The sequence below is a fragment of the Spermophilus citellus genome (genome assembly GCF_964194105.1).
Source record: "Spermophilus citellus genome assembly, chromosome: 6".
Lineage (NCBI taxonomy): Eukaryota > Metazoa > Chordata > Mammalia > Rodentia > Sciuridae > Spermophilus > Spermophilus citellus.
In genome coordinates, this window is record NC_138187.1 from 125,069,921 (window position 1) to 125,092,789 (window position 22,869).

At 39.8% G+C, this 22,869-nt stretch overlaps 1 protein-coding gene across 1 annotated transcript; it reads left to right on the forward strand.

Annotated features, from left to right (window-relative positions):
• Positions 1-9,281: 9,281 nt before the first annotated feature.
• SLC30A1 (solute carrier family 30 member 1) lies at positions 9,282-17,013 on the forward strand. Its single transcript, XM_081299353.1, has 2 exons — positions 9,282-10,566; positions 12,161-17,013. The coding sequence occupies exons 1-2, from the start codon at positions 9,945-9,947 to the stop codon at positions 13,066-13,068; spliced, it is 1,530 nt and encodes a 509-aa protein (XP_081155479.1). The 5' UTR covers positions 9,282-9,944; the 3' UTR covers positions 13,069-17,013.
• The last annotated feature ends 5,856 nt before the right edge of the window (positions 17,014-22,869 follow it).

The window sequence follows — 22,869 nt, forward strand, 5'->3', positions numbered from 1 at the left end:
GTGGTAGAGAGCTCCTGAATTCAATCCCCATCTCTCTCTCTCTCTCTCTCTCTCTCTCTCTCTCTCTCTCTCTCTCTCTCTCACACACACACACACACACACACACAAATTTATTATCCCACTCTTTTGAAGGCCAAAAAGCCTAAAATCAAGCTGTTGGAAGGCTGTGCTGCCTCCTGAGGACTACAGGGAATTCTTTGCTTGCCTCTTCCAACTTTCAGTGGCTGTTGGTGTACCTTAACTGGTGGCTCCATCACTCTGATGTCTCCATTTTAAAAGGTCTTCTCCTTCTTTTTTTTTTTTTTTTTTTTTTTTTTTAAGAGAGAGAGTGAGTGTGAGAGAGAGAGAGAGAGAATTTTAATATTTATTTTTTAGTTTTCAGCGGACACAACATCTTTGTTTGTATGTGGTGCTGAGGATCGAACCCGGGCCGCACGCATGCCAGGCGAGCTCACTACCGCTTGAGCCACATCCCCAGCCCACAAGGTCTTCTCCTTCTATCTTGTTTAATCTCCCCTGTTGTCTAAGGGCACTTGTCATTGGATTTAGGGCCCACCTAGGTATTCCAGGATGATCTATTCATCTCAAGATCCTTAATTATGTCTGCAAAGTACCTTTTTCCAAATAAGGTAACATTCACAATTTCCAGGAGTTAGGACATGGAAATGTCTTGGTGGGAAGGCACTATTCAACCTATTAGAGGCTCCTTCCATGTACCAGACATTGTCCTAGGCTGTGTGTGTGTGTGTGTGTGTGTGTGTGTGTGTGTGTTTGTAGTATAGTTCATCTAATTCACAACCGGATGACATAGATTGTTATTTTGTTCTCCATTATAAAAACTGGAGAAAAAGGAGGCACAGAGACATTGGGTAACTTGGAACAATCACTTAATATAATTTGACTTGCATGGAGAGTTTAGATTGAGGAGCAGTGCTTTAGACAGCTTTTTTTTTTTTTTGTCACTGTGAACAAAAGAGTTGACAAGAGCAATATAGAGGAGTAAACGTTTATTTGGGGCTCTTGGTTTCAGAGGTCTCAGTCCATAGAAGGCTGATTATTGTTCTGGGCCTGAGGTGAGGCAAAAAACGTCAAGGTGGAAGGGTGCAGAAGGGTGTGGAGGAGGAGAGCAGCTGAAGACGCGGAAACAAGGAAGTGGAGAATGAGCTCCACTTCCCAGGGACAAAATATATACTCCGAAGGCACACCCCCAGGCCCATCTCCTCAGCACACACTACCTGCCGATAATTACCACCTACCTAATCCTATCAGTGGATTAACGCACTGATTAGGTTATATCTCTCATAATCTAATCCTTCCAATTCTGAAAATTCTTGCATTATCTCACTCATGATCCTCTGGGGGACACCTCATATCTAAATCACAAGTTGTGAGAGAAGATTTTGGATAGACTGGTTAAAGTCACACTCAGGATACTTTAAATGTCTGGATAAATGTTATACCTTATGCTATGGGTATTGGGAAACCACTGAGAGTTTTTGAGCAAGAGCAGCATGAATATTGTTGTATGGGAATATTAACCAGAAAGCACTGTGTAAAACAGATTGAAGGAGGGGAATGGGAGCCATGTTAGGAAATTCTCACACAATTGCTATGAATGATGATGGCGGCCTGGACCACAGAAACAGAAAGGAGTACTTAAGAGCTCATCCTTCTTCTCCTCTCAATTTGTGAAGCCAGACTCTGGTTTCCATTAGGCTTAGCTCTTCCATCTTCCTAGACTGCCTAACAGGAGGCATTTGAGAGCTAAGACAATCTCTATTTGCTCCAGTTTAGCAGACACTGTTTCCATTAGAGAACTGCACTTAAGATTTGGAGGCAATGGCATGAACAGCTCCTAGAAACACAATTCCCCATTGTCTTGATCGTGGTCTCCTTAAAGGCAATGGCACTTTGGGGACTAAGAAATGTCTCTCTTGAGTTTTAGAGATAGTCAACTCTGACCTTATGATGGAGTAAACCTTGAAGGCAGCATAAAGTACAAGTGAAGTCATTACCAAGGGCTCACCGGGAATGGTCTGTAGGGACGACTTCGAGGAAGTTAGATCTTTCTCTCTTCCTCTAGAATGAGTGGGCAAGCAAAGAGAAATGTCTCTCTTTTCACCTCCCACCTACACTACTTGATGACTACTGCTGCTGATGTTCCTGGTACAACCCTTTATTCATATTAGTCTTTTGGGTTCCTTGTGAGGATCTGATGAGTAATGATTGACAGGCATTTCCTGCTGGATAATGAAGGTTTGGGTACAAGAGACCGTCAGTGGTACTCTGAGTCCTCAGCCCAACCTATTAGGCTTCAGGGGCCATTAAAGCTAGTCAGAATAACAAAATGATTTTAAAAGCTGAAAAGTAACTATTTTTCTCTCACACAGTGTAAGCCAAAACTGAAACCCTTACTTGCACCTGGAGTTTGACTAATTTTAAAGAATGCAAGGATAAGACATTTGATTTCATTTAAAATTTTAATATAGACGTAAATATATGTTCGTCTGCAATTAAAATTCAAACAAGACATAGGAACAAAAAAATAAAAAGTAAAATAAATGACTTTTTAAGGTTGAGGTTGTTCCCACTCTCCAGAGAATAACTTCATTCAATATTCTCCTTCTGGGGATAAAAAAAAAAAAAAAACAACTCATGAACAGCTGGGAACAGTGGCACACACCTGTAATCCCAGTGGCTCGGAAGGCTGAGGCAGGAGGATCTCAAGTTCAAAGCCAGCCTCAGCAAAAGTGAGACAGTAAGCAACTCAGTGAGACCCTGTCTCTAAATAAAAATACAAAATAGGGCTGGGGATGTGGCTCAGTGGTCGAATGCCCCTGAATTCAATCCCCAGTACCTCCCTGCCCGCAAGAAAAAAAGCTTATGAACAGGGTGCAGTGGTACCTATAGTCCTAGCTACTGGGGAGTTTGAGGCAGAGGATCACTTGAGCCCAGAAGTTGGAAATTAGCCTCAGAAACACAGTGATACCCTTCTCAAACAAAAAAAAAAAAAAAAGAAAGAAAAGAAAGAATGGAAGAATGGACAAAAGAAAGAAAGTAAGTAAGAGAAAAGAAGAAGGAAGGAAGGAAAAAAGAATGGTGTAAGCTTATATTACCTGGGTACTCAAAATGTGACCTGGGGACTATCAGTATTAGACTTGGAGCTTATTGGAAATGCAGAATTGCAGGTTCCACTGCAGAACTATTAAATCAGAATCTGCATTTTATTAAGTTTTCTAGGTGACCTGAGTGCACGTTAAAGAATGTGAAGCACCTGACTGAGAAGACAATATTTAGGCCCTTTGCAAGACACTCCAGTTGTTAAAAAAAAAAAAAAGGAAAAGTAAGAAATGTATAAATGCAGGAGGCAGAACAATTAACTAATTCACCCTACAGAATTATCTGTGAGTAGGACCCAATTTTGGAACACATCACTAGAGAATCAGACCTTGGAGTGACCTGTTAAAGAGGTGTCACTCACAAGTAGGCCACTTCCCCTTAGTCCTTATAGTAATTACAAATTAATAAAAGAATCATAGAACCAGAAACTTTTAGAACTGAGATGAGCTTTACAATTTGTAGAAGTTAGTGCATATGAAGTCTTGAGCCTCAGACTGGGTTTGTTCCTCTCAAATTTGGGTATGATGCTAAAATAAACATTCTGGTGCAGTTAGGGCTTTGTACTCACAAACTCGGAACAAATTTTTTATTTCATGGAGTCTCCATCCGTAATCTACAGAACCTGCCTTGCAAACATCATAGGGTTATTGTGAAGCTCGAAAAGGAACAAAAACTCTGAAAATTATGAGAACCTAGAAAGTTATCACGACAGATTCTACAACTGGTTCCCAGTTTTAATCAATTAATTGCATCTTGTGTGAGACAATATCACAACAGAAGGGTGATATCCTGCTTGAAGAATGAGGTGAGCTAATTAATGAGATTGTGTCCTGGTGTTTTCTATTCTATCCAGAAGAAATGGGCCATCTGATTCTCATCTGATTCCTTGTGTGGATAGGGAAACCTGGGTGTTCAATAAAGATCTGTGGAATGAACATAAGGATTACCATGAGCATGGTGATTTGTCAACATTCACTCATTCAACAAATATTTACTGTGTACCCCCTATGCTAGGATGGCTAGAGTGACAAAGGTGAGTAAAATCACACACTGTCCTTGCCCTTCATAGAGTTTACAATCTTATTATTTGGTTTAATGAAAAATTGCATCTTTGTTTAGTGCCATCAAAGAGCAGGTAATGAGCTGAAAGAACTTGTACTTCAGTGACTTGAAGTGGTCAGAGGAGCCAGGGAAGACTTCCTGAGGAAGTGGCCCTTGAGCTGAGAGCTGAAGGATGAACAAGAATTGATGTGGGGGAGTGGTGGGGTGGCTCAGGGTAGAGCACTTGCCTCGCATGCTGAGGAACTGGGTTTGATCCTCAGCACCTCACAAAAATAAATAAAATATATTGTGTCCATCTACAACTTAAAAAATATGTGTGTGTGTGTGTGTGTGTGTGTGTGTGTGTATATATATATATATATATATATATATATAATTTTTTTTTTAAAAAAGGAATTGATGTGGGAAAGAGGGGCAGGAAGAGTGTCCCAGGAGAGGGAATAATATGTACACAGGCTGGATTCATGGGCGTCAGAAAGGCTAGTCCTATTGGGTGGAGTGATATCATGAGACTGGGGAGGCTAACCAGAACCCAACGATGCCCATCTGTGCATCCAAGTCTGGGTCTTCTCCTTGGAGTTCTAGAGCCACCAAAAGATCTCTGCTTGATAGTAGTGGTGGAGGACATATGTTTTTGCAATAATCAGATCTGGGTTTTAAAAGGTCATAGCAGCTAAACAATAAAACTCAGGAGGAAGAGGGCAGGATGATATGTGGAGTTAGGCAGATATTTTTATAGCCTGGAAGAGGCACTGGAAATACTCCCCTCCACAGGTTTTATCCTATCATGTGATTGTCCTGAGAGGCCTCGGCCACCAGGTGGGATATAGGGAGGCTCTGTGGAATGGGCTCATCCCTCTAGCCAGAGAAAGTGAATCAACTGGGTAGCTAGCTGGCAAATGAGTCCTTTTTGAGTCCATCAGAATGATTTTCCCAAAAGTAAAATGGTAACAAAGCAGTTGCTGAATTTGCCAGAACCCAGCGCAGGATTCACAGAAAACACAAGTACAGATGGCTTAAAAGCTTCACTTGAGAATATCAATCAGGCAGCTCTACCTCCTTTACTCACCTATTATAACCCCTTAGCTCTTATAACTCCTCACTGGAAAGATGTGGGAATTGAGGCCCAGAGAGGCTTAATAACTTGTCTGAAGGCACACAATAACTTTTAAGGGTTAGTTCCCTGATGTTTCTATCATCCTAAAACTCATTAAGTGTGTGATACTTTCAAAATGCTCCACTGGTCAGTATCTTTGTAGACAAGTAATGGGACAGTCAAAAAAAAAAAAAATGCTTTGACTTCTTTTTTTAAAAAAACCTCTGTACTTTCTGCTTTAATTAGATCTCCCATCCTTAGAACAGCCCTTCTTTTAAAAGAAAGAAAGATTGGGCAGTTAGCCTAAACTTTAAGACTGACTTGCCTGAGTCTTCAACAATTTCTGCTATTAAGTAACCTGGAACCTAAGAAACTCACAAAATTCAATGAGCCTTACTGTATAGACATCAGTGCCTTTAGTTCTAGATATAATTTTCAGGCATGACTAGAGAACAGTTAGATCCAATTTTCAGTGTCCAAGAAAAAATGAGTTTCCCTTTGCTGCTAGTCCTTACATGCCATTCTTTAGCTTAACCAACACATAAAAAGAGCTCAACAACTGTCCTGGGCCTGTCACAGAACAATTCTGTTCTCCACACTGTTGCTGTTTCTCCTCTGCTTGCTCTGGGTTTCCTGCTCTGAGCATTTCTTTCTTATGGTTTCCCTTATACCTCTGGGACTTTTTGTGCTGTTTCTGGGTTTTGTTACTAGCATTGTTACTTGTTTATTCTTTGTTCTCCCAAAGGACTGGGAGCAGCTAAAATAAACCCCAAACCTTGGTCCTTGAATTGTTGCTAGAAATTTCAGTTCATATTTGCAAGAATCATTCATGTAGTTCCAAAAGATGAAAAAACAAACAAAACCTGATTTCCACATGAGTTTTGTTTCAAGATTGAACATTAGAAGTGATTTAAGGGCTGGGCTGTGGCTCAGCGGTAGAGCACTTGCCTGGCATGTGTGAGGCACTGGGTTCGATTCTCAGAACCATATATAAATAAAAAAAAATAAAGGTCTATCAACAATTAAAAAATATTTTAAAAAAGAAGTGATTTAGTGTCAACTGAATCAAATACAACCCGATTTTCACATGTTTTGTTCTTCTGTCTTTCCACGCAAGGCAGAGCTTTATACACACATGATTTTTGATAACCAAAATTCAGAGGTCTGTTTGTACCTCACAGCTTTTACAAGAATCCTACAAGACTTTTTCAAACTCTAACTGAGAGCAAGGATAGGGCCAGAGGGCTGAGATTGTAGGATGTGTGTTAAGCAGTTGACTTGCATTCAAATTGGCAGTCTCTTTCCAAAAGGAACATTATTCTCTCATCTTCAAAGTATGCTGTGTTTGTCAGTTTGGATACTAAGCATGGTATCAGGCAAGTTCTCAAAAATTAAGAAGAAAAAAATCAAGCCATCTTTCTCAACCTGGGGGGTCACAACCTCTGGGAGTGTTGGTGAATAATGGTATGGTCACTTTATTTTAATCCACTTGTGACTGTGCCAAAACTCCTAGGATAACCGGCTGAAAAGAGAGAAACTTGGTAGTCAAGCTGTAAGAGTATTTTGTCCACACAATGCTGGGCAAAAGGAAAGTTTATTTGATTGAAATATTTTTCTACTCTAAAAATATTTATCTGGAGCACATGATTATGACTTCTCTGACAACCTGGAAAATGTAGTGTCCCCTGCCCCACCAGGTTATGAGGGAATAAAGCACATTGTTTGGGAAATGGCTTAAATGTTGCACAGAGTAGGTTCTCATAAGTGGCTACTGAGTTGACTATAACTCACTTTTTTATATGGGTCTAAACATCTCCTAATTTAGCCTGTTTATTGAAAGACTGTTACCCTGTTTGTGAAGCAAGACTGCCTTTTGCACTTATTGGTTTTTCTTTGGATATCAAATTCTTGCATTCGATGGGATGCACAGAAGCCTCCAGTAGAAGCAAAATGGTCCTCCAACTGTCCCCTGGCCATTCCCATGAGAACATTTTAACCACGAGTGGCTCCCCAATTTCTGTATAAACAGTTTCACTGGGAGCTGTGTTTACATATGTTCAGAGAAAAATGTCACTTGTCCACAAAGAAGGGGAGATTGGTGGTCCTAAAGTTCATAAATCCAATTCTTAGCATTGCCACCATCCATATGTCACTTCAAAATCACATTTATAAATGGAGCTCATTATTAACCCCTTAAACTAACTTGAGATTAGGAAGAAGGTGGTTAGGGAAAAGAAGATCTGGGAGGAGAAGATCTGAAAGGAGGATGATTAGGGAAAAGATCAGAGAGGAGGTGGTCAGGGAGGAGGTTGGGGAAAAGAAAAAAAACATGTAAGTTTCAAAGCCACAAGGGATATAGTCAAAGCAACAAGTGACCCCGTGTTACACCCCTTCCCAACCTCCTTACTAAAGCACTATTTTGTCAGATTGGAAACATTGTAATTATCTTTGTTGAAATTCTCCTATTTTTCTCCCTCCCAATAACCAATAAATCATCAAATTCTGTCAATTCTTCTTTTATAATGTCTTGCAAACTTTCCTCCATTCTTCTATATCCCATCCAAGCAGAAACGGAAGATGAACATCTGGCTCTCCAAGCTAGATGGGGAGATGACAAACACACCATATACACATCACAAAAAATGTATAAGAATAAATGGGTGGGGGGGGGTGGGCAAAACAACACAGCTCCAAATAAGCCTTACCTAGGCATCTTAAGGCAATGACTGGCACTACACTTATAGCAACCTGGAGCAGTTAGTTGGGGGGTCCTTCATCCAGTTCAGAGGTGAGGCCTTAAATGTCCATCTCAGGCCATTTTGTTGACTCCAGTTACCAGCCCACTTTCGATCAGGAAGTCTTGGCTTCCAGATTATTCATTCTCTCTCTCTCTCTAAACATATATATATATATATATATATATATATATATATATATATATATCTCCACAGTACACATTCGTTCAATCTAAACTTAGGGTTAGCAAAACTTACGAAGAGCACTTCATAGTAAACTTAAAATTTTTTATATTCTACCTCCACCTGGACAGCTTTTTCTTTTGTATTTTTACTGCCCCTCCCCCTCCCCCTAGCAGCCAACACAGGGTTCCGCTGTTTGTGGTCTATAAATAAAGTGTGAAATCATAGAGCCTTTAGAATTTTGGAGTTAGAAGGAATCTTAAGAGTTCCACTTGTTCAGTCCTTTACTTTATAGATGAACAGGTGTAGAGAGATTAGGTGACTTGGTCAAAGTCACGCAGCTGGCTTGCGACAAGGCAAGGATCAGAGCCCAGGTTTCTCCAGCTTGAAGTCCGTCCCTAAACTGTTCTTAGATAATCAGTGACAGAAATACCTGATTTACCCAAGGTCTCCCGGGGAGGTGATGATAGGAGTAATTCACTTTACTAAACCATTTACGAAGATTCTCGGTTCAGGCCACTCGCCTGAGGGCTAACTCCTCAGCTTGGTGCTAAGCCGAGAGTCATAAGTTACGTGCAGCACTTGTTTATGAGTCTGTTGGCCTAATCTCAGGCTCCTGTGCCCGGAGGACGCACCCGAGGGCCCCGCACACAGGGGCTCTGCTCCCGGCCCCTCCCAGGTGGCGGGTCTGTCACACAGCCGCCCGGCGGCCCGCCCCCACGTGGACTCGGCTCCTAGGATCAAAGTCTGTCTAAAGCTTGGCCCCCGCAGGTGTGCTGGGGGCTGTGAGGACCGGCAGAGCCGAAACCAGGACCCCGCAACATCGCGGGTGGGGGAGGTCTGCCTGCCCGCTCCTCCCCCTCTGCTGCACGCGGCCCGCACCCCGGACCCTCCCCCACGACGCCCGCCGCTGCACCCGGCCGCGGCCCCGGGCCCACGCCCGGCTCCAGGAGGGAAAGGCCCCGCCTCCCTCGGTTGAAGCCGAGACCCCGCCCCACTCCCGCCCCTCCGCGTCTCCATCCAGTAGCGAGCGCGTATGGGAGGGACGCGACGGCTGTCGTAGGGTTCCTGGCCAATGGGGAAGCGTGCCGGGTCTGGGGGGCGGGGCGCCGGGGCCTTGTCACGCTCGGGTCCGTGTGAAAACGGGGGTTCCGAGTGCAAAGCAAAGTTTTTTTGTAAACCGTCTGCAAAGGCGGGGGGGCGAAGAAGGCGCCCGAAACCGGGCCGAGTGCAGCTGCTGTGGCTGCCGCCTCTTTAGCGCTTCAGCCGTGGGCGCCTCAGTCCAGCCACAGCCAAGGAGACGAGCAAGGAGAGCCCTCAGATGCTCGGAGCCTTCTCAGCGCGGAGCCACCCGCCGCCCTCGTCCGCCGCCCGCCTGTTCTCGGTCCCCCGGCTCTGGAAGTCCCAGCCCCCCGCCGCCGCCGTTGCCGCCGCCTCCGCCCGGGTGCGTGTGTGGGGGCTGCTGGGGCCGAGCCGGGCCTCGGCGCCGGCTCCGAGGACGGACGCCTGAAGAGCTGCGCGCCGCCAGCCGGCCGAGACGCCTACTGGCGCGGGGCGCGGCGGCCTGACCCCGGGCTCGCCCCCGTGCGGCCGCGGGGGCCCCGCAGCGGTTTCCCGAGCGGCCCGCCGCGGGCCGTGAGAGCCCCGCGCCGCCCGCCTTCCTCGGTCGCCCGGTCGCCGACCCTCGGCGCCTAGCCGCCGCCTCCCGAGTCGCCCGGCCGCCTGCGGCGGGCCACCGAGCCGCAGCCATGGGGTGCTGGGGTCAGAACCGGGGCCGGCTGCTGTGCATGCTGATGCTGACCTTCATGTTCATGGTGCTGGAGGTGGTGGTCAGCCGGGTGACCTCGTCGCTGGCGATGCTCTCCGACTCCTTCCACATGTTGTCGGACGTGCTGGCGCTCGTGGTGGCGCTGGTGGCCGAGCGCTTCGCCCGGCGGACCCACGCCACCCAGAAGAACACGTTCGGCTGGATCCGGGCCGAGGTGATGGGGGCTCTGGTGAACGCCATCTTCCTGACCGGCCTCTGCTTCGCCATCCTGCTGGAAGCCATCGAGCGCTTCATCGAGCCGCACGAGATGCAGCAGCCGCTGGTGGTCCTCGGAGTCGGCGTGGCCGGGCTGCTGGTCAACGTGCTGGGGCTCTGTCTCTTCCACCATCACAGCGGCTTCAGCCAGGACTCCGGTCACAGCCACTCGCACGGGGGGCACGGCCACAGCCACGGCCTCCCCAAAGGGGTCCGCGTCAAGAGCAACCGCACCGGGGACAACGATGTCAGCGTGGCCCCGGGCGAGCCCGGGCCAGACCAGGAGGAGACCAACACCCTGGTGGCCAATACCAGCAACTCCAACGGGCTGAAACTGGACTCTGCAGGTAAGCAGGGAAAGTCGCCGCCGCAGGTGGTTGGTTTGGGCAGCCCGGACCCTCGCCTGGCCCTCGGCGGGATGGCCCGCACGCCCCCTTGTGCCCGCGCGCCCAGGTCGCGCCGCCTCCTCCCGGCTGGGTCGGTGACCCGCACTCTCCCCCTTTCATCCTGGCGGAGGAGCGTGGGGGCGCGATTCACTTGAAAGTGGAGGGACTGTGGGTCTGAGGGTAGGAACGTCGGGGGAGACTCATCCCATTGCACCCTGCACCCGCATTTAAATGTCTTTACAGGTTGTATTTTTTAGAGACTTGTCTGGTTTTGCGTAACAGGGTCAGAATGCTTTCCAAGTTCAATTTCTTGCCCTCCTGGGAAACGCAAAAAACTCCCAATTGGTCCTAGATGTTGGGCTGTAGGAACCCTTCCTCCCCAAAAGTAGTTCTTATGTCCATTGAACAAGTTTCATAATGATGCATTTAGAGCGTATAAACCCTGGTTAAAGGTTTCTTTTATGAACACCAGTGTGTATTTCACTTAATTGACACCTAATCCTGAAAATCATAGGCTTAGGGACCTGTTGGGGCATGTTTAACATTTACTTCACTTAGGACTTTTTTCATAATGGTACTAATGTAAAAGTGATGGTAATGCATTCATCTTATGTTTAGAATTAAAAGCCTTCATTAAAAATATAAGTACTCTGGAAGGAAATGTGGAAAATGTTGAAAAAAAGGAATGAAAGAGTCAACCAATACTACTCACGCACAGGTGTTAACAGTTTGTATTTTCTTCCATTTTCCTCCCCATATGTGTTTATTTACCTGGTTGTATCATTCTACAGAGACAATTTTCTTTTTCAAATGCAGGATATCATGTTAGTGAAGTTTTAGTTGTGCATTGAAAAGGTTTAATTAATATTGTGTTTTTCTCATTCCATTTGGCAGGGTGTTATTCTAGAGAAAATTAAGCTACTCTGTCTGGTGTATAATTCCTTTTAAAAATCAGTACTTGGGACTTTAAAGCTTTTAGGGTAGGTAGTGATCATTTAGTTCCAACTTTACTAATAGTCTCTGTGATTAAATTGTTGATTTGTTAGTTTTTAGACCCTCTCTACCTAAAGTATCTTTTATGTTCTTGATAAACCTTCACAAGTTAGAACTGGTTTTATTCTCACAATCTACCTCAATGATGGTAGAGAAAGTCCAGTGTTAAATTAGGCATTTTATATTAGTAGGTATATCCACAGTTGCATTTAATGGATGATAATCTTTAGTTCTGTGTTTTCTTTTGTATATGCCAAAAAATGCAGCAGAATGTTTATAGGACCCTCACCCCCATAGAAAAGATATACTTTTTAGGAAGGAGAGAGAGTAATTAGGAGAGTGGAGAAGCATTATTTTAATGACTTAATTTAGCCCTGGCCATTATGTCCTGGCTTGTTCCCAGAATGTCAATTTATATGAAATTACTCTGAGCATACTTTGGTGTTTTTTTTTTGTTTGTTTGTTTGTTTTTTAATTTTACCTTCTTTACCATTTGAATTAGAAAAGGATGTTTACATAAAAACACTTCAAATGTGTTTGGTAATATTTTTTTTCTTTGTAGATCCAGAAAAATCCAGAAGTGATGATGCAGTGGAAGTACAAGTGAATGGGAATCTTATCAGAGAACCTGATGATATGAATTTGGAAGAAGAAGATGATAGGGCCGGACAACTTAACATGCGTGGAGTTTTTCTGCATGTCCTTGGAGATGCCTTGGGTTCAGTGATTGTAGTAGTAAATGCCTTGCTCTTTTTCTTTTCTTGGAAAGGTTGTTCTGAAGGGGATTTTTGTGTGAACCCATGTTTCCCTGATCCCTGCAAAGCTTATGTAGACAAAATTAATAATACTCATGCATCAGTTCATGAGGCTGGTCCTTGCTGGGTACTATATTTAGATCCAACTCTTTGTATTGTAATGGTTTGTATACTTCTTTACACAACTTACCCATTACTTAAGGAATCTGCTCTTATTCTACTACAAACTGTTCCTAAACAAATTGATATCAGACATTTGCTAAAAGAACTTCAAGATGTTGAAGGAGTTGAGGAAGTTCACGAATTACATGTTTGGCAACTTGCTGGAAGCAGAATCATTGCCACTGCTCACATAAAATGCGAAGACCCAGCATCATACATGCAGGTGGCTAAAACCATTAAAAGCGTTTTTCATAATCACGGAATTCACGCTACCACCATTCAGCCTGAATTTGCTAGTGTAGGCTCTAATGCAAGTGTAGTCCCTTGTGAACTTGCCTGCAGGACTCAGTGTGCTTTGAAGCAATGTTGTGGGACACGGCCACCAGCCCATCCTGGAAAGGATGCAGAAAAGGGCCCAGCAGTTAGCATTTCTTGTTTAGAACTTAGTGACAATCTAGAGAAGAAGCCCAGGAGGACTAAAGTTGAAAACATCCCTGCTGTTGTGATAGAGATTAAAAAAGTGCCAAACAAGCAACCTGAATCATCTTTGTGAGTCTTGAAAAAGATGTGATATTTGACTTTTGCTTTAAACTGCAAGAGGAAAAAGACTCCATTGAAATTCTAAGTTTGCCAAGTAGTGTAATTGAAGTCCTTGTCTGGTCACACAGTTTAATTCTATTTTTGTAAGAACATAATGGGACTGCATAACAGAGTTCTATATTACAACTTTGTGATTATTAGTGCAGAGTACAGCTATGCTGTAACAATTTTTGAAAGCCAGTTTTAACACTATGTTACATTTTTGTTTAAAGTAAGTATAAACCTTATATAACATAATGACATTTGATTTCCGGTTTTCCCATGATAAAAAATTAGGGGGATAAATAAATTAAAAATTGTTACTGGAATTTCTCTGCTTTTCTTTCCCCCCATTGTTATTCTTTATTAGGATTATAATTGGTAGACCTGTAAAATCAAGTTTTGGGTAATGTTTACTTGCCCTTTGAAATCATTACATAGTATAATGGCAGCGTATTTTAAGAGTGACTCATGGCTATGAGCAGAAAAATAAGATCAGTTACTATTCCGTATTCTATATTGCTATACATTAATCCAATAAACAGACAATTAAAAAATTGAATTAGAGTTTACACATAATAGGCTAAATAGGGAGTTAGAGCAGGGAAGAACCAAACTAAATACTTTAAACTATTGTATGTTAATATTCAGACTACATCTCTAAATTATCTTGAGAATTTCAACTCCTTTCTTCTACCAAGTTTAGCCTAAAACATGAACATGTTCACCAGCATTACTTTCTTTGAAAGATTGGTATTAGAAACATTGAGCTGAAAGTTTACTCACAAAATATCTAAATATTTTTAAGGATTTTAACTTGATCTTAGCTTGCTAAATGCAAGGTATTAATGTAATCTTTTAAATTGTGGGTGTTTAAAAAAAACTTTGAAGTAAAAGGCATTTCATGGTGACTAATCATGAATGGATTTAAACAGCTTTTTGAATACAACCATTTATAACTTGTGCTTTGCCAAGAACCACTAACTTGAAAGAAAAGAAAGATGGTTAATACAATCTGGATATTCTTAGCAAAATTAATAATTAAGGGAGAATTGAAGATTCTGTAAGTCATCAGTTCTTGACATTGCTTAGTTCTTAGACCAGTGACTTATTTTGCAGAATGTCATGCTTTCCATCCAGGAAATTGTTCTTGGCTATTTGATTATTGCTATAGATTTTAAATCCAACACAAATATTTTAAGGTTATTTAAGTTATATTTTTCTTGTTAGAAGAAGGGGGTTCTGCTTTGTGAAGAAAATGAAGATTTTTGTCCTCAGAAGAATGGATATTAATATCAGTTATCATGTATAGCTCTATTTTTCTAGAAACAAGGTATTCTGACTACTTCAGTAACTTTTATAGCTGACTACTTTTGGGATTTAAAATAATTCATTGCTTAATAGGTCTTAAGATGAAAGTGTTTGAATATGACAGTTTTTAAAGAGATGATCTTTTGTTGTAGATGGTGTTTTTTCCCCTAATATATGCCTGTTGCTGGCAATGGGTCTATTTAAGAACAGCTGGTTTTTCCAATGAGAATGAGGTAATCTTAGGAACATAGTTTGTAAGTTCACATATATTATAATGGGCCAAACCATAACCTGCCAATTTGCAATATATCTTGATCTTTTAATACTCTTATCTGATAGTGTGTCATTCAATTCTTTACTTAGTAGTTGCTTTGAGTTTTGCAAAAGGTGTTTTTTCTTTTTAAACATGAAATTGAGCAACCTATCTGGGTGAACAAGAGAAAGCTGCAAATTTTATTGTATCATGTACATTCCTGATTTAATACTTTATAGAACATTTTATTAAGATCTCAAAACAATTTGTTACCTAAACATTTTAGCAATGATATAATAGGATAACTGGTAAAATATATTACATTCAGTGGGGTTTTCTTTACAATGTTCCATTTGGGGTCTGTCTTAAAGGTGGTATAACACCTAAGTAGAAGACATCACCAGAGTGAGAATTTTTTAAAATGGTATATGAGCATGGGACAAGGGCTTTGTTTTATTTTTCAAAAGTGCTTTGAAGGGATAGCCTTTAGGTTTTAGATATTTCACTTTTCATAATTTTTAAGTAGCTTATGTGTAACAAAGTGGTACCATAGGATTTTCTTTTTTCAAAGGACTCTGTCATAGCAAAATCAGTGGGCACTGACTCACCTTTTGAGTTTTAGCAGAGAATTATTTATTTCTTTACAATGCACTTTCTAACCCATTTTTAGCTATATTAGCATTATCTTTAAGAAAAAAAGACATGCTTTTATATTTAAATGTTGCGGGATTTAAGTGTCTTTCTCAAAATAGTTTATTCCTTCCGGAAAGAAAATGCAAGAAATATCCTGAATTATTGGGAGACTTACATCCATTATTTAAATATGCTGTTTTATAACACTGCATCAGTTTTGGGAGTTGCATCTCTCCTACTGGCTCTTTTATATTTGAGCAAGATCAGTGTAGAATGTTTAGAAACTTGTCTGAAAATTTTATTGAGAAGAAGGTGCTGCATATGCCTGATTTAAAACTAACCAGGAATTTTTCCAAGCCAAATGCAGCCTTAGTGATGAGAGACTTAATTCTCTATTGTTAACTTTTAGCTTGTATGATTGTTTATTCTGGAAGATATCTACATTATAAAAGTTTGGACTGGAACCTGAAAAATAAAAATTCTCTAAAATTTGGCTGTATGTATATCAAAATGCTGAATAACTTTATCCTAAGGTATGTAGTTTGAATAGGAAAAATTTCCATTAAGTGCACCTTGGAAAATCATTCTAGGTAGAAGGTTATGTTAACATTTGTGTCTTGTTAGCATTCGGTTAATTTTGAATTTTTGAAAAATTTAAGGGAAAAGACCTATGGAACCTAATGTGAAATGTTTAGTAGGTTAACTGGTATTGAGTTGAAGATATTTACTGTTTATAAGCAGATCTCATATGAATGATAAACATGTCATTAACCTGCTGTCTTAAGATGTTCACATATACACAAATATGGAGAGTAATTCTGCAATTTAAAAATATTTATTTTAATACTGAGTTTCAGTTAAGTGATAAAACAGTGTTAAAACTCTTGGGAAAGTGGAGGTTTTGTTTGTTTGTTTGTTTGTTGTTTAAATTGAAACTGTGTCATACAGTGTTCCGTGTCTCTGAAATGGGAATTGTAATAGCACTATTTTGATGTAGCTCTACCAATATGTGGTGATGCTAATTTGTTTCACTAACAAGCTCTGGAATGTTTAGCAGTCATTTTCACTGGCACAAGAGCCTTTTGTATGTTATACAATTTAAACTTTTAAACCAAAAATTTTATGGTTCAGTGTCTTTGGCAAAAAGATGCTGAAGGGAATGTAACATACAATTAATATGTGGTTATATATAAAAAGACACAAATTGCCATGTTATGGTTCTGCCTTGAAACAGCACAATGAAGTGTATTCTGTGATTCTTATGAAACTTTCATAATTGTGTTGTTTTTGTGTCTGCTGTTGCCTGTCTTTTGGGCCAGATATGGCACAGTTAAATGCAGTTATCATCTCATTAAATGCAGATACAGATAAACTGTCTTTTAGTGCTGCAACATTTTACCTAACTTCTAACTTTTTGTATGTTTTTTGACTGTGTGTTATTTTTGAAAGCTGTTCCTACCTCACCACGAGGCTTTATGGATTGTTATGTATTATAAATGTTCTATATGAGACAGACTACTGTGTTTCTTCTCATTTATTAAAAGTTAAGTAGAAAATAAACTAATTTTCATATCTACTTTGTTCTGTGCATATGGCCTTCCCTTTAACACTAGGGTGGGTTTTGTGAAAGAAATGGGATTCAGGTATTGAGTTGAAAGGTGTAGTTCAATAACAAATGTTGCTAGTGTGCAGAATAATGATTTCAGGACAGTGGTATTGAAGGAAACAAATGTGGGCAAAAATTGTAGTAGAAATTGAAAGGGTAGCTCACTATCAAGGTCCACTAATAGGAAAAACTCAATGCCTATGAATCTTTTCTTTTGGTTATAATCATTAAAATTAGATTTATATAGTTACAGGTAAGCTGCTGCTTTTGACACTTCCTAGTTTTTACTTGTAAGCATTGTTACTAATAAAGATTATGAAATATTTTGTACCTATGTGATCATCCAAAACTTAAAAGTTAGTACATGAATGTGTTAATTGAACCTCAGGATTTCCACAAATAGGCTCACATAAAAATTTTTCCTTGAACTTCTGCTGGGAGGTAACAGTTGAAAAATAAGTTGGCAATAAATGGTAGTAGATAAACATTCAAAGGAACTGATAAATACAGTAGATATTCCAAAGAAGTGGTAAACATCTTTGGAAAAGAGTATGTCAGTTCAGATGGAGTGGGGCTGACAGGTGAGGCATCATAGGATAGTAAAAACGACTGGGGGTTGGGAAGTAAAAGCAGATGGTAAAAGACAAGGTTAAATTTATGTTAAACAGTTTGAACTTGGTTTTATAGGAAAAGAGATGTTACCAAAAGTGGAAAAAGTACTTAACCGTACAGGATAAATTTGGAGTGGGTTATAGTGAAAGTAACCACAGGAAGACAACTCAGTTTACCTGTTATTTGGAACTAAAAGTTTGAACTAGCTCTCAGATATGTCCACATCTACATATACACATTTCAGTTGATTCCACATGCTCTTTTATATTTTAACATTTTCCGAATTCAGAAGGTTATCTCTTACTGTGTCTGAGAAAAATTATCTTCTGGGGCAATGTGGCTTTTCAAAATATCTGCTAATTTTCCCTGAAATCAATTTTATATACTATACCCTGCATATTTGAATAAATGTGTTGCTTTTGAATTAGATAAATGTTATATGAGATATATAATTTTTGATACTGGCAATTGAATCCAGGAGCGCTTCACCATTGAGCTACATTCCCCAGTCCTTTTTGAAAATTTTTTATTTTGAAACAGTGTCTCACTAAGTTTTTAAGGCTGGCCTTGAACCTGCAATCCTGCTTCTACCTCCTGAGTTTCTGGAATTACAGGAGTGTGCCACCGTACCTCAGTAATATTGGTTTTTAGACATTTCTGGGCCTTCAGAAATTTTTGCCATTCTGGACTGTAGCCTATTATAGACTTTTTCATTTTAAATCCAGTAATTTATAGCATTCTTGCATTTGCCCATTTAAAAACCTGTTTATTTCTATATTATAAATGGTAAGGTCAGGACTGTTATTTTCCATCTATATTTTCTCATAGCCAATGACCAGGACACTGAAGTCTTTAAAGATGTTTGGATGACTATGGAGGAATGTCAGGAGTGGAAAAAGTTACAATACTATTAGAGCTAAAATATACTCGGCACTTGTTACATATGAGGCCTATTTTATATAATCCTTACAAACCATTAGACATATTCCATTCCTACTTCACAAACAAGCCGAGACAATAAAACACCTTACACAAAGTTACCTAGCTGGTGAAATATGGAGACAGGACTGGAACTCAGACATCTAGGATGTAGCAAGTAACTCACTTTCACATTGCTTTGGATTTTTCACCAACTGCATAAGTAAAATACAAATAGTATTTTCATCCACTGAGCACTGGATAGAGAAGGTGTATGACTCAACACTGGCAAGCATTGGCACTAAAAGAAATAAGGAAACATTTTTAACCATTTGATAATTATTTTTTAAAATTATTTGTAGTCACGAGATGAAAAGAGCTTTCTTGTCTAAATTAGACTTAAAACTTATGTTTTGGTGTTATTTTTACTTTGAATTCGATAGGGGAGAAAATAACAATTGGTTTTAAGTCTGGATTACAAACTAGTGCTTTCACTTAAACTACTATATAGTAATGCATCTACTGGGGCAGGAAAACCATGGTTTAAGCATCCTTAGGATTATGCTGAAAAAACTCAATCTTTTGGCGTATGAGGAGCAGAAGTAATTGAGACAAATGTGGATGAGGAGACCCCCGGAAAAGATCATCTAGAATGTCTGTTGCCTTTTTTCTCTCTCTTTTTTTTTGGGGGGGTACTAGGCATTGGACCCATTGCCACTGAGCCACAGAGCCCCATTCCACTGCCACTGAGCCACAGAGCCCCTTTTACTTTTTATTCTGAGACGGGGTCTTGCTAAGATCTTCTAAGATCTTCTTCTACTTCTCTCTTTAGGGTTCTGTAGTTTTCATTGTATAAATCTTTCACCTCTTTTGTTAGGTTGATTCCCAAGTATTTTATTTTTTTTGAGGATATTGTGAATGGAGTGTTTTTCCTCATTTCCGTTTCAGAAGTTTTGTCGCTAATATACAGAAATGCCTTTGATTTATGCGTGTTGATTTTATATCCTGCCACTTTGCTGAATTCATTTATTAGTTCTAGTAGTTTCTTTGTAGACCCTTTTGGGTCTTCTAGGTATAGAATCATGTCATCTGCAAATAGTGCTAATTTAAGTTCTTCTTTTCCAATTTTTATGCCTTTAATTTCTTTCGTCTGTCTAATTGCTCTGGACAGTGTTTCGAGAACTATATTGAATAGAAGTGGTGATAGAGGGCATCCCTGTCTTGTTCCAGATTTTAGAGGGAATGCCTTTAACTTTTGTCCATTCAGAATGATGCTAGCCTGAGGCTTAGCATAGATAGCTTTTACAATGTCAAGGTAAGTTCCTGTTATCCTAGTTTTTCTAATGTTTTGAACATAAAGGGATGCTGTACTTTGTCGAATGCTTTCTTTGCGTCTATCGAGCTGATCATATGGTTCTTTAAGTCTATTGATGTGGTGAATAACATTTATTGATTTCCGTATATTGAACCATCCTTGCATCCCAGGGATGAATCTTACTTGATCATGGTGCACAATATTTTTGATGTGTTTCTGTATTTGATTCGCCAGAATTTTATTGAGGATTTTTGCATCTAGGTTCATTAGAGATATTGGTCTGTAGTTTTCTTTCTTTGAGGTGTCTTTGTCTGGTTTCGGGATCAGGGTGATGTTGGCCTCATAGAATGAATTTGGAAGAGCTCCCTCTTTTTCTATTTCCTGAAATAACTTGAAAAGTATTGGTATTAATTCTTCTTTAAAGGTTTTGTAAAACTCCGCTGTATACCCATCCAGTCCTGGGCTTTTCTTGGTTGGTAGTCTTTTGATGGCTTCTTCAATTTCATCCATTGATATTGGTCTGTTCAGATTGTGTGTATCCTCCTGACTCAGTTTAGGAAAATCATATGACTTAAGAAATTTATCGATGTCTTCACTATCTTCTATTTTATTGGAATATAGGTTTTCAAAATAATTTCTAATTGTCTTCTGTATTTCTGTAGCATCTGTTGTGATATTGCCTTTTTCATCCCGTATGTTAGTAATTTGAGTTCTCTCTCTTCTTCTCTTCGTTAGCATGGCTAAAGGTCTGTCGATCTTATTTTTTCGAAGAACCAACTTTTAGTTTTGTTAATTTTTTCAATAGTTTTTTTTGTTTCAATTTCATTGATTTCCGCTCTGATTTTAATTATTTCTTGCCTTCTGCTACATTTGCTGTTGTTTTGCTCTTCCTTTTCTAGGGCTTTGAGATGAAGTGTGAGCTCATTTATTTGTTGGTTTTTTCTTTTTTTGAGGAATGACTACCAGGCAATGAATTTTCCTCTTAAAACTGCTTTCATTGTGTCCCATAGATTCCGATATGTTGTGTCTGTATTTTCATTTATCTCTAAGAATTTTTTGATTTCCTCCTTTATGTCTTCTGTAACCCATTGATCATTCAGTAACATATTGTTCATTTTCCATGTGATGTAGGATTTTCCCTTCCTTCTTTTATCATTGATTTCCAGTTTCATTCCATTATGATCAGATAAAATGCATGGTATTATCTCCACCCCTTTATATTTACTGAGGGCTGCCCTATGGCATAATATATGGTCTATTTTTGAGAAGGATCCATGTGCTGCTGAGAAAAAAGTATATCCATTTGATGATGGTTGATATATTCTATATATGTCAGTTAAGTCTAGGTTATTGATTGTGGTATTGAGTTCTATAGTTTCTTTATTCAACTTTTGTTTGGAGGATCTGTCCAATGGTGAGAGAGGTGTGTTGAAGTCACCCATAATTATTGTGTTGTGGTCTATTTGATTCTTGAACTTGAGGAGAATTTGTTTTATGAATGTCGCAGCACCATTATTTGGTGCATAAATATTGATAATTGTTATGTCTTGTTGGTGAATGGTTCCTTTTAACAGTATATAATGTCCTTCTTTATCCCTTTTGATTAACTTAGTCTTGAAGTCGATTTTATTCGATATGAGCCACCCCTGCTTGCTTACGAGGACCGTGTGCGTGGTATATTTTTTTCCCATCCTTTCACCCTCAGCCTGTGTATGTCTTTTCCAATCAGATGTGTCTCCTGGAGGCAGCATATTGTTGGATTTGTTTTTTTTAATCCATGATACCAGCCTATGTTGCTTTATTGGAGAGTTTAAGCCATTAACATTCAGAGTTACTATTGATATATGGTTTGTACGTCCATCCATGTTTGATTATTTATCCTTTTTTAAAAAAATTTAGTTTGTTTCTCCATGATTATCTTTCCCCTCGCCCTCTGTCTTTACCGAGGCACTTCCCACTGATGGTTTTGGTTATTGTTTTTCATTTCTTCCTCGTGTAGTGTTTTGCTCAAAATGCTTTGCAATGCTGGTTTTCTGGCTGCAAATTCTTTTAACTTTTGTTTATCAAGAAAGATTTGTATTTCGTTGTCATACCTGAAGCTTAATTTTGCTGGATACAGAATTCTTGGTTGGCATCCATTGTCTTTCAGTGTTTGAAATACGTTGTTCCATGACCTTCTTGCTTTCAGTGTCTGTGATGAAAAATCCGTTGTTAACCTTATTGGTTTACCCCTGAATGTAATCTGTCTCCTTTCTCTTGTAGCTTTTAATATTTTCTCTTTGTTCTGCATATTGGATATCTTCATAACAATGTGTCTTGGCGTTGGTCTACTGTGATTTTGTGTGCTCGGTGTCCTGTATGCATCTTCAATTTGTATATCTGTTTCCTTTTTTATTTCTGGAAAGTTTTCTGTAATTATTTCATTCAGCAGGTTACTCATTCCCTTGGTTTGAATCTCTGTACCTTCTTCTATCCCAATGACTCGTAAGTTTGTTTTTTTTTTAATGTTATCCCATAACTCTTGGATGTTTTTCTCGTGATTTTTTTTTTACCAGCCTCTCTGAGTTGGCTAGACTCTTTTCAAGATGATATATTTTGTCTTCATTATCTGACGTTCTGGCTTCTACTTGCTCCACTCTGTTAGTGATACTCTCAATTGAGTTTTTAATTTGGTTTATCTTTTCCTTCATTTGTAGAATTATTGTTTGATTATTTTTTATAATCTCTATCTCCTGATAAAGATGCTTAACTTCTTCTTTTATCTGTTTATGTAATTCATTCTCAATGTGTTCTTTCGCTGCTTGAATTTGCTGTCTTGTATCCTCTTTAAGGTTCCATTCCATCTGTCTAAGGTGTTCCTTGAGTTCTTTATATGACCATTTTTCTGATGACTGTAGGTCCTCCTGAATATTTAGGCTGTCCTGCATTGTTTGTACTCCTTTTCTTCCTTGCTTTTTAAAGCTGCTCATGTTACTTCTTGTTCTGTTTGACTGATGAGTTACTGTTTACTCCTATAAATTTATTAGATGCTTGGGAGGAAAGGTATTAGAAGGGGAAGGAAGAAGTCACTAAAGAGAATGAGAGTAAGCAGGTAGAATTCAAGGAAGGGGGGATAAGATAATTGAAA

Coding starts and splice junctions, on each gene's coding strand:
- SLC30A1 (XM_081299353.1), top strand. CDS start 9,945: ATGGGGTGCTGGGGTCAGAACCGGGGCCGGCTGCTGTGCATGCTGATG. Junction 10,567..12,160: donor GCTGAAACTGGACTCTGCAG/GTAAGCAGGGAA, acceptor TTTTCTTTGTAG/ATCCAGAAAAATCCAGAAGT.